The following is a 12,870-nucleotide window of genomic DNA, read 5'->3' on the forward strand; positions in this document are numbered from 1 at the left end:
AGCTTCTTAGTGCAGTGCTTTAACCTGCTGCGCCTCCGGGGAGGGCCGCTGGTGGGAATTTTACACAGAATACACAGTTTGGTAAAGGATATAAAAATTATACAAAAATATGTCCAGTGAAACTTTATTCACAGATATAAAGCAAATTCAGACATTATTATTTATTTTCTGCATTGATACAGAGTTTCATAGTACTATGCAAAGCAGAATCAATCTATTGCACTTTAAAACTATTTAATTTCTAATAACAGTATAGTAAAAAGTGTCCATAAATTCATAACCCCATCTGGTTGTGTTAGGGATTTTCCCAGGATTTTCAGGTACCAGGTATCCAAGCAGCACCAAAAAGATTTTTTATTCTTCAATTTCTGAATGTTCTGTTTCCACGTGTAAGGCAAATTTTAAACTCTGTGGGCCACAGTTCTCATACTGAATTTACCAAGAAGAGTTCCCTTTGCATTCTTTTTAAGGAAAGTGTCATAATGCAGTCCACACAGTGTGGGATAAACAAGATGAAAGATTCCATGACATTTTCTAGGGTAGACATAAATGTCTAAAGGGGAGACACAGAAACTTGACAGCTGGACAGATAGGCTCAGTGTATGATCCCTGTGTGAAATAATGAAAATTTCTATTCTGAAAATGGTTCAGGTGCAGAAACTGCCATGACACTTCAGTTTCCTGGTTTGATTCCACTCATCTCTTCTTGTAGTAGCCAAGAAGAAAGATGAAAGGGGAATTACTGGGCATACTTTATCTCATCTTGCAATCTCCACAGTTGTTGGTAGTGTTCCAGTGATTACAGACAGTGCATGGTTATTATGGAAAATAAGGATAGACTCTAAGTTTGGAGTAAAGGTTGATATTTTCACCAGCTAGCAGGCTGCTTGTAGGAAGGAAGCCATGTGGGCACTTAGAAGAGAAAGCTGGATGACCACACTCCCAATAATTCGGCTGACTTTTATCAATATACAGGCTGCCTTTATGTCTACCAAGAGCAAAGGAAAAAAAAAAAAATGCTACCAGGCAAGTCAATTAATCAAAATGTCACAATACTACTCAAGAGCTATTTGTAAAGTGTGTTGATAATATTTTTTGAAACAGATCACATTTATCTAGAAGAAATAAAACATAATTGACTATGAGTTTGTAGAAATGTCAACTTTTTCACTATCTACAAAATATGTAACTGTATTTAATCAGAGAATAATATCCTCAAGATCATATTGAAAAACAAAACAAAACAAAACAAAACAAAACAACAATTAACTCCAACTGAATGGAGAGATGGAGAGAGCCTATACCTCTCAAACACAGTATTGCAAACTAATGTTACCTCAATTAAAAAAACAAAACAAAACAAAACAAAACACAGAGCTTTGTCCTTTCTTAAATATGGAATTAAAATCTATGAGGTGGCTCATCAGCTTTTATTTGTAATGAGCTTTCCAGCTGATTTTGAAAACCATTGTTCTGGACATTATTAATAAAACCAGTAAGACAAAATAGTTTCATGCAAAAGGCATAAAGGCACTCAAGGGTGGAAAAAGTGGAACAACCAGTGAATTTAATAGTCACTTAGCTAGAGAGCTGGTAGATCAACAAAGAGATTCCTAAGATATTGTACATCTGCATAGGAATAATTTTTTAATGAGTCTTATTACAGGTGGCAAGCTGATAAAAATCTCTGTGAAGGTGTAAAAATGCTAAAAAATGAAACAACTGTATTTATTAATTGAAGAGTTACTATTGAGTACTAAAATACAAGCTAGGTGCCACGTTAGGCTCTTGGTGGGAGAGCTCTTGGTGGGACTTCAGTGGGAATAAAAATCATCTTGGCTATTTGTTAAGAATAGAAGTACTAAGTATCTGATTATGAGGAATACTGGTCTAATTTGTAAGACAGAAAGCAAACAGACATTTATAATATAAGTGGTAAATTTTAGAGATACGTGGGCATCTTATTGCTGGGCAAGACCAACAGGGAAGATTAAATATGTAGGATAGTTTTTCTTAGAAGGTAACCTTCTAAGAAAGACTTTTATTCCTGAATAAAAACTAGTGGTTTTGTAGATGAAGAAAGGTGGGGAGGAGTATGGAATATAACACTGAATGATGAAAACTGTGACATATGAGGCACCAAGGAAGGATACTTATATCTGGTATTTAGGACTTAAGAGTGAGGCACAGGCCCTGCCTGGTGGTGCAGCGGGTTAAAGTACAGCACTAAGAAGCTAAAGCCACTTCAGCAGGAGTTCCATTCCCACGGACCCGCAAGATGACCACATGGCATGGCAGACCTCTCCTGACCCGCCCGCTGCTCCCCTCAGCAGAGTACTTTGTCGATCTGCCTGTTCTACTCCCCACTCTGTCTCTGGTGAATCTTCTCACTGCCCCTGCACCTCTGGCCTGTACCCCAGTTCTGTAAGCACAAATAAATAAATCTTTAAAAAAAAAAAAAAAAGAGTGAGGCACAAGGGAAATGGGATTTGAGACATAACTGGGTCTATATTATAAAGAGTCTTGTACCTCAAGCTAAAGAATTATAATTTCACCCAGAAATAAGCAGTAAATCATGGAAGTGTTAAAAGTAGTTAGGTAGAGGGTACTGCATCAGAGGTGGGTTTTAGAAAAAGTTTTCTGATAGCAGTGAATGAGTGGGTTGAGTAGGGAAGAGGTTGATGCAAAAAAGGAAGATTAGCAGGAAGATCAGTTAGAATAACTCAAGCAAAATACGTGAAATGCCTTCATTATGAAAGTAGTCTTGCTGGCATGGAGAAGAAAGATATGTTAAAGTGATCAAGTTGATCATTGAGAAAAAATGGAAGCCGGGATTAAAAAAGTGTTACCGAGGATGACTCCCAGGTCCTGGTTTGATTGCACTCACCTCTTCTCCCTGGAACAGTGCTTCCTCTTTTAAACTAAGATTATTGTTCCTTGGCCATCTCAGGTCTTAGCAGTTGGCATTTTAAATATCTATATAGTTTGTTAGTACTTACTATATTCTGGATGATACTGTAGCAAATATTTCACTATAGAAGATGCTGTCAATGCTCCTCCTGTGTCTTTTCAGCCCTCTTCCAAAGTGAATTGTAGCTCTGGTGAAGAATTCCTGTAAAAACTCAAAGCTTCTCAATTCAAGTCCTGGAAATTTCTTTCTTAGGACTTTCTTGGCCCTGGTTGTGCTGCACCTGTGCTATAAGTAAGGCTGGAAGTGTCTGAGAATCAGTGTTACAGGAGGACTGTGGCCAAAGGAGTGGAGTTGGGGAGAGCTGCCCTTCCTAGCTTCCCAGCCCTGCGGTGGGGATGCTCCAGTAGGATTCTCCTCCTACACTTCATTACAACCTCACCATGTTTCCACGGCTCACCTCCAAGTAATTTGCTCAAACCCAAATCCTTGTCTTAGCGTTTGCTTTGGAGGAAACCCAAAGTACTCGATTTTCACAACAACCCAGTGTAGATGGTGGGATCTATTCATGTCAACTTTAGATAGATGGATAGATAGATAGATAGATAGATAGATAGAAAGGTAGACAGACAGAAAGACAGACAGACAGACAGATAGATGTGCAAACTGACACTTGAACATATAAATAAATTGTCCATTCCACCAAGCTGTTATATGCGAGAGCCTGGATTCAAATCCGAAGCCTGTCATCACTATGCTATATTGCCAGCCCCTAATTTCAAGATGCAAACCAAGCATCACCAGCCGTGAAGTAAAAGTCAGAGAGATAGACTGACAGTCTGCTAGGCAACATGGTGATCAATCATTATTTTCAGATTCTAATACTAATTACAAGGATCACATCATTGGTTCCTTCTGATGTCCACTTTAGAGGGCTGAAAATTTATCGTTTTGTTTTTTTCCTTTATTGAGTATGGCAGGAATTACAATTTAGAAGCTGAGATAATTTTTTTAAAGATGTATTTATTTATGTATACAGAACTGGGGTATAGGCCAGAGGTGCAGGGGTGGTGAGAGGCTTCACCAGAGATAGAGTGGGGAGCAGAACAGGCAGATCAATGAAGTACACTGCTGAGGGGAGCAGCGAGTGGGTCAGGAGAGGTCTGCCGTACCATGTGGTCACCTCTAGGGCAGGCATTGAACTCATACTGAAGTGGCTTTAGCTTCTTAGTGCTGTGCTTTAACCTGCTGTGCTACCGGGAGGGCTCTGAGATAATTTTAAATGAGGTCAAGGGTAATGACAGAATGACTGAAAGGGGCATGAGATATCAGCCACTCTTAACTTAGCTCTGTTTGTCAGATTTCCTGAGCACTTTCATGATTAGTTACTGGTTGTTGAGACTTTTTAGAGGAACTGAGTGATGAATGGAAAAAGGCAACTGCTACTTGCTTTCACTATAAACAGTATGTTCAGAACTCAGCAGCAGGTCATATTTTAGTGTGGATAATGTAGATTAACCACACTAAAGAGAAATGTGGAGGGAACAATTAAAAACCAGAAAACAATTCCATCACCAACTAGCAGTGTGACATTAAGCAAATCACCTAACTTCTCAAAATCTTGTCATCTGTGAAAATAATAAATAAATAATAAGTGATCATCTAAAAGTTCCTTTGGCTTTTTGACATTTCTGTAATTCTCTCCAATCATTAGTTGAAGTCATCTGCATAAGGAGGCCTCAGTTTCAGATATGAGTTCACTTTTCCACTCCCTGTACATAGTTTACACTTTTCTAAATCCATGCTTTTCCCTTTCCATCTGGAATGCTTTCTTTTTTCATAAAATTTCAACCAAACTTTTAAATTATTTGTCTTAATGATTGCAGAAATAACCATGCCCTCCTCTGAATCCCTAAGCATTTATTATCCCACCACTCATTCATAAGGCATTTTAGCATTTATAGCACAAGAAAACTCCACAAGGGGCATTACAATAGGCAGTGCATATAAGATTAATTGCTGGAAAAGTGGTTTGTACTGTAGTTCTCAACATGTGGTGGACAAATCACAGGAGTTTCTGTGACTCTTTTCCTTTCTCTCTCACTGATCAGATCCCCACTGCTGTGTCATTCACTCCAGGTGTTGAATTCAAGTATTTAGGCCATAATCCACAAAGCAAGGGAGAACAAATATAGTAATGATTGAAGGCAAAATGGAGATACAATGAAATGAATTAATGAAAATAATGACTTGGATAAAAAGGAGAGTTCAAATTCTGCAGAAAAGGTGCAGTAGTGCCTTTGCTGGGGGGTGGGGTTTTCTATCTGTGATGCTAAATTTTGTGTTCTTCCAGAGAATCCAGTAATCAAAAGTATTTGCTCTTTGTTCCTGGTTTTTAAAAGCTATAAAGAAAATCAAAGATTTTAAGTAAACTTTCAGTGGATCTGAATTTACTGGCAGGTGTCGGCTCTGTGGTCATTTCATTCTGAGTCCATTGCTGCCTAGCTTTCCCAGTGAGATTATCTTCCCCAAAGTTACTCCTTACCAACTTTGTGTTCTAAGACAAATAACTTAATATAAACTTCATAGGATGTATGCTAGCAGTAAATGGAAAAAATCTCTAAGACACAGAACACAAAAATAAGCAACAATTACTCCACGGTAACTTGTTCCTACTTCTGTGCTTGAATCACACTGCAATTGGCTTCTGACATCACTCACAAGCCATTTCTTCCTCTGCCAACACAAATCCTCTCCCCTCGGACTTCTCTTTGAATAATGTGCCTTTCCAAAGTGTCTATACATTTCTTGATTGTACAAATTATCTTAGTCCTCTCCTCCCTCAACCCTGTTTAATAACCTCTTTTATTCTGGACAGACCACAACATATACAAACATAGAAAGAAAAGCATCTTTAAATCCCGGGTAGTCATCATTTTAGACAATTTTTAAGACATGGGCAATTTTGTATTACTGTATTATCACCAGACTCCTACCCTCCAACCCCACATAAATACTGAATTATTTTGAAGCCAATTATAGATATTACATCATATCATTTGTAAACACATCAATATTTATGCATTTTCTAAAGAATATGTAAGAATCAGAATGGTTCTATGGAAAAATTCTTAGTAATTATGGGGAGAGCAATGAGACATGGTAGTAACATGTATCCCTAAAAAATGTGACCCAGGGATAAATGGGATAGGAGTTGGAATGAAGTAGTTGAATTTAACAATTAAAAAAAAAAAACCTTTTGTTTTTAAAAGCACTTCCAGCAGACAGGTAAGGATGAAAATCAGATTTGCTGTGGGGCTGCAAGATATGTTCAATATACATAAAGCAACAGAAAAGAAAGATTAGTTAAAACATACCTGAAAGCAGTGATGGCTTCCAAGGTTTGAACAGATCAAGGTCATATTGCAGAGTAGACAGGTTTCAGTTATATTATGATAAACAATAAACACTGTCCTTCATGTATTTAGCAAATATTTTTCCTTTTTACTATATGCCTTTATTTTTTAACCTTTACATTTGATTCTTAATTAATTTTATTATCATACTTGTTTTCACTGTGAGAGTTTCTTCAGAAAATGATATCTGATAATATTCTAGTGTTTCAGGAACTAGGTTTCAGAAACATTAGCATTTTATTAAGTGTGTTGCTCAATAAAGTACCTTCTATATGTGGTGTATTAATATTTTATTAGAATTGGTATTAACATCTAGTAGTGTCTTTTTGGACATCAATATGATTTCCTTTGTAAAATTATTATCAATACTGATTTATATTTTAGACTTTCTTTGAATTTTAAAATAAGCTGTGTTTATTATGAATATTTCTTTTAAGGCAATAACAAATTGATTTTACCAACATCTAGGATCTCTACATTCACAAATGAACAATGAGTATAAACCAGACACATAAAGTGATGAGCACCATGTATATTTGTCATCATGAAGGAAGACAATTTGAGGATGCTGAGGGTGATGCGAGTTTCTAAAGTTAAGCTAAGAAGCTCTCTATTATACTTTTAAGTTCAAAGCACAAGAATTAGCTCTTCAAAATTTAAAGAAAAAAAAAATTCCCCCCAAATCAAAGTGGGCTAGATAACATTTATTTTGCAGTATAGCACTTTGGCCTATTTTTTTTTCAACCTTTACATAGTTTTGATCTAATTCAGTTTCCTTTCTTGAGTCCCCATACTTGTTTTCCTTAAAAGCTACTTTTATTTTAATAATGTGTATTGGCAGAACTAAGATGTATAAAGTACTTAACTCATTTTTTAACTCCCCTTTTAATCTACCATTTCTGTTATTAGCAATAAACTGATTCATGTAACACTTCCATGTCAGTTATTAGTATTGCAAATAATTAGCTTACTGTTGAATATGAGAATACTAATTTATTAATTTACTTCCTTGTCTACATTAAAAAAAATTCTTTTGTTACTTAACTTTAAGTAATTTTACTTTTTATGGTCATTAATTTGCTTTTAATGGCAATCTAAGTAATAAAAATTAATTTTTTTTGTTATCATTAGCAAAAATTTAGTCAATCATCTTTAACTTAATAATGTGTAAAGGACATGCTAGCATTCTCTGTAGTGTCCTGAATTTAAGTTTGTGCTGCCAAAGTGAGCACAAACAATGCCAGTTTTTTACTTGCCTGTAGAGTAAATGAAATTACACAATTTGTACCTCACAGTTTCTATACCCACAGGAATTCTGATCTTACCAGACAGTGCAAATGTTGCATTAGACGAACTTAAGTTTTATGTCCGTTTTTGATATGCACATATTCTAATATCACTCTGCCTTAGGTTTACCTTTGAACAAGAGGACTGAAAGGAAAGGGATCTATGATGACTCTTCCTTTCCCTTTTCTTGTTTCATTTTTACCATAGGTGGTTTGTTAATACAGGAAAGTAATAAGAGTGAGGAAAGATATAGCAGCGTTTCCTACACATTAGTGTTTCCTAGTAACTCACTGCCTTCGTTTTGCATTTTTTTCTTTTTTAAATTTGGAGATTCTGAATCATTTAGGATTAAATACTATCAGATTAGGTCTAAGATATACAATCCATAAAGAACTTTCTAATCACATTTATTGGTTTCATTTAATTTGAATACATTTGCCCCCAAAAGCTGAATGCTAATGCTAATGATGCCTTTAATAAACAGTATTCTTACACTTTGACTTCTTATTTCTATCATAATTGTGCATACATTCCCCCATCACTATAACTTTTTTAATCTCTAGTAATTTTCTCTGAATTTCAGTTATTTTTATGATTTTTCATTTCAACAGCTTCAGATAAATGCGTGGCTTATTTTCATCCTTTCTTATTTAATTTTATCTAAAGCTTGGTCAGAAATTTACAGTTTAATATATAGCTTTTCTGTTGTCATAGTCTAGTGTGTAACTGCAATCTTCCCTTTTATAGTTAAAGGTGATTCATAAAGTTAATTAACATGTAAAGTCTCCTACTTTTGTTTTTTGGGGAAGAAATCCTTTAATTATTGATTTTTATCGCTCTTCATCATATTTATCTCTACTTGTATAAACTTTAGCTCAATGTCCTAGGACTAGCATATATGCCATCTCCTTCCATCTCCACAATAGTATAGTGTTCTCTCCCTTCTCCAAAAGCACATATATGTGCATGTAGGATCTATAAGCACTTTATATATATAAAACCACTTCCCTTGCTCCATTCCCACACTTAGGCTATCTTATTCGTGTTTATCATCTTTGCAGCTTAGTTCAATAGTTTGAATTTTCACAGGAAAATTATATTCAATGCAAGACATTTTTGAATGCGTCAGATATTGCATTAGGCACTAAGGTAAAGTGTTAAAACGGAAGACATAATTCTGGTCTTCAAGAAACTAGACTATGAGGAGAGATGAACAACTAAACGCATTAAATAGCAAAGTGAGCTCAAGGCAAAGAAAAACAAGAGGCGTGAGCGAACACGTCCTTTCACAGGCGGAAAAAAGGGTTGGACGGCTATTTCGACAGTTTTGCCAAATAGCGTAATAATCCAACCCAGTATAATCCATGGTACGTGCCTCAGAAACAGTTTAAGGGGCTAGGGAATCAACCTACTGGAATCAAAGTGGGGAGGAATGGAGAGTTAGATCTGCGTTTTACACAAATTTCCCAAGTACTAGAGTATCCAAGTTTTATATGAGGGGGGGAGCAAAATTCGCCGACTTAGTTCCCCAGTTACTCCCGCCTTCAAGCCACGGGAAAGCCTGAGTCGTTTCTTCCCTCCCTTCCACGATAGGCGGCCAGGTACGAGGGCACACCGGCCACAAGCCACAAAACGGGACGCTTTAAGCACCTGCCGCTGAGTGCCGCTCAGTGAATTCGCAGACCTGTTCTGCAAAGGATCCTGGGAAAACCCAACAGGCCAATCTACTGGGCGGGAGAGGCAGCAGGTGAATCCGATAGGGAGGTTTGTTTGATTGACACTACATCGGTCCAATAAAGGATGAGCAATAGTAGCTCTCAGGCGTTAATGGGTAGGACATTTGTAACTTCAGCCAATCCAGTTCAGTATTATCTACCTTGGGGGAGGTGCTTGAGGCCGCTCTGGTCGTTGACGTCTGTTGAACGGCTTGTGAGGTCTGCCTGCTTTGGGTAGGGTGTTAAAGTCGTTCTCGAGAAGAACGTCTGTCGGAAGAGAAAATGAGTTTAGCTCTGAGGTCGGTAATGAGGCGGCAGTGCTCTCCATGCCCAGCAGCGGGACGCTGGGCGGTGTATGTGGAAGGGAGGCAGATGGGGCCGAGTCTAGGGAATGCAGCTTGCAGCTTGGGACAAGGAAAGGGCGCCTCGGCCATCCTTCCAAGGGCGGGACCCTCACCTGTGGGCTCTGTTTTCCTGCAGGTAGTAAGCCCCGTGCCTTTCTGCTGAGGTGGCCATTTCTGGGAGCTGGGGCTGGGGCCGCCGAAAGACGGGTGGTTGTTTTGGTCATTGAGAGGAGGGAGTGAGGTATCGCGAGCTTTGTTTGTGCTGTTTCTGCGGGCTGTGGGCCCTGGGCTGCTCAGCCGCCGGCTCCGCTCCCGGTGCATCCTCCCGCTGCACTGTGTGCGGCTCACGAATTTACCTGTGGATTTGGAAGTAACACAAACCCGTGCTTTTTCCCTGAGGCCTTGCTTTATGGTAGAAATGTAGATCCACTGTAGAGACTTACAGACTCCATCAGTTGAAAACGTTCATCAATATTGCAAGCCCATTCGAAAATTTGGAACAATGTTAGATGGGTGTCTCTTAGCAAAGGTGTTTCCAACCTGCCAGACTATTTTATGTTTTTCCAGAGTTTTAGAATTTAAATCTATAATTTACATGTTAAAGGGAGACACAAACACTGACTTCACATTGTTTAATGGACTTTAACACAAATATTATAATATACCCTTTGACAATATTCCTGATAATGTTTAGATTCACATTTTGACTGATTTGTTCTATTAGTGAAAGAAGTTACAAATAAAGTGACAATCTTAGAAACATGTAATCCAAAAGCATTTGGAACACACACCAAAATTATTTTTCAGTTAATCGCTAAGTTATGTGGTGTTATTTGGTAGTAATTTTTTATCGCTATAAGCATTATCAAAAGTAAACTAATGTCAGTTTTGAATTTTAATTTGGAAATTTATAAAAACACTATAAAGTGTGAATAAGTATGAGGGCTATTTTATTTTTTTTGGTTAGGGTTTCTGACATAAAGTGATATTTTTTTACTCTCAGTTCTTGTTTCTTTCACAGTGGTGGGAATAAATAATCCAATTGGAAGGAAAGTTAATTACTTTTACTTTTCTTTTAATAACCTGTAACACTTCAATACTGACAAGTGCAGATTTACGTCAATTTAGACTAAAGGCTTGAGCAGAGCTTTGACTTATGTAGGGAAAATTCTTTTTTTCCAAAACACTTCCTTTGGAAAGTTAGAAAATTGTAAATTGGCAATGCTTTGTTGCATTTTGGAGTGTTATTGGATGGATAATTTATTGACAGGGGACTAAGCTTAAAATGGACTAAAGCGATGTTTTTCCTTTTTATTTTATAGAAATGAGCTTGTAGTAGACAAAACAAAGAGGAAAAAACGAAGAGAACTCTCTGAAGAACAGAAGCAAGAAATTAAAGATGCTTTTGAACTATTTGATACAGACAAAGATGAAGCCATAGATTATCATGAATTAAAGGTAACAGTATGCTTTGCACATTTTTTTTTTCCTTTTAAATGATTTGCGTTTTTGACAGTTCAGGAAACTACTTTTCTAAATAAGTACTTTAAACTGGATTTGAAAATATAAAACCATTTTTAACATTGGCAGTTAAGCACTCTAATAAAATTGAACATTACTTCCAACATGTCTTTTAAAAGAAATCCTTTTCATAGGGTAAAATGAATAGTATTTTGAACTAAAAATACATTTCTATGAAGATTGCGGGTTATAGGATTAAAACAGTTCTTACTATATTCTCAGTGTTTTTGTTTGTTTTGTAATTCCTGTTTTGGGTGAGTAATAGTTTTTTAATTTGACATGTTAGCAACACAGTGTCAACCTAGTCAATGTAAGTGATGCCTGATGTTGACACATGCTACTGGGGAAGAATGTTGGCTTTCAGGCCTAGAATTACTTAGGAAGATTCAAGGGGAAATTGATGTTTAGGGCTGTATGGATTCTTACATTTTAATCCTCTTTAGCTCTCTTTTTAAATTATTTTTAAATTTCCCAGCCTTGATTAAAAAATTTTCTTTTATGCCTCTTTTGTTTTTTGCAGTTTTTATTTCTAAGTTTGGAGTTTTATTAAACACGTGGATCTTCCTAACTGGTTTATCTTTGTACCCTATACACTATCATGAGATTCATTTTTTAAAAATTTCTTTCATCATAGTGTTCATTTCTCCTAAATTTTGAGTGACTCCTTATTATATACTGTGTAAAGTTCAGATTCCTTTGATTTTAATTTTACACTTGTATTACCATTTTCCCATTGGCTAATTGCTTGCTTCTACCTGAGTTCTTTCTGTTCAGATAAGGTAAACTGTTCTTTGCACTGTCTAACACAGTTTATATTGTATTTCAGTTTTGATAAGTTGTCCTTTTCTAGGTACTCTCTTATTCCACATTAGCTATACATCAAGGAATAGCTTTCCTCTCCAAGTAAGATTTCTTCAACCAGTAACATAGCAAGATTTCTTTCTCAACTTAGGGTCCTGTATTATTACTTCCTTAATAATTAATCATGAGGGTTTGATAATGATCGTTTTAACTTTTTTTCATTTCTAGTATATGCTTTAATGTCTTACTTTTTTCCCACTTTAATCCTTTGAGAACAAATAGTTTGTTAAAATTTTTTCAGTGCCTTGTTAGGGTGTAGCCTATAAACACTAATTGATTGTTTTGTCATGTTAAATAAAAAGGACATAGAAATGAAAAAATGGCCATTAATTTTAGTAGTGAAGAAAAGCTACCATTTTAGAGACATAAAACATAGTATTAGTGTATTATTATCTTTGAATTTGTAAAAACTTACTAAGAATTGGAAGTCACTTTTGTGAAAGACTACTTCAATAATTTGCTTTTCCCTTTTAATCCAAAAGGTGGCAATGAGAGCCTTGGGGTTTGATGTAAAAAAAGCTGATGTACTGAAGATTCTTAAAGATTATGACAGAGAAGCCACTGGAAAAATCACCTTTGAAGATTTTAATGAAGTTGGTGTGTATTTTGATCGTCTTTGTAATCAGTATTTGTTAGGCAGTTATCTGGCTAATAGCAATGTTTTTTTAAATTTCCTGGGTTATAGAATTTTGCTAGTGACTGTGGTTGTAAATTTTGTATCTCATTTGTTTTATTTTTTACTTTTTTCCCTGATTTTCAAAGAAAATAACATTTATAGCTTTGTTGTATGATTATCATTTTGTTTCTTGTTTTGTTCT

At 36.2% G+C, this 12,870-nt stretch overlaps 1 protein-coding gene across 1 annotated transcript in view; it reads left to right on the plus strand.

The window, feature by feature from the left end:
* Positions 1–9,488: 9,488 nt before the first annotated feature.
* The window catches only part of CETN3 (centrin, EF-hand protein, 3), a 16,139-nt gene continuing 12,757 nt past the window's right edge, over positions 9,489–12,870 (plus strand). The window contains exons 1-3 of the mRNA XM_004678143.2: positions 9,489–9,625; positions 10,993–11,128; positions 12,535–12,649. Of these exons, the coding sequence (XP_004678200.1) occupies positions 9,609–9,625; positions 10,993–11,128; positions 12,535–12,649 (268 nt within the window). The 5' untranslated portion in view covers positions 9,489–9,608. The remainder of the gene's footprint in view (positions 9,626–10,992; positions 11,129–12,534; positions 12,650–12,870) is intronic.

The sequence above is a fragment of the Condylura cristata genome, unplaced genomic scaffold (assembly GCF_000260355.1).
Source record: "Condylura cristata isolate star-nosed mole 26May11 unplaced genomic scaffold, ConCri1.0 scaffold00007, whole genome shotgun sequence".
NCBI classification, from domain to species: domain Eukaryota; kingdom Metazoa; phylum Chordata; class Mammalia; order Eulipotyphla; family Talpidae; genus Condylura; species Condylura cristata.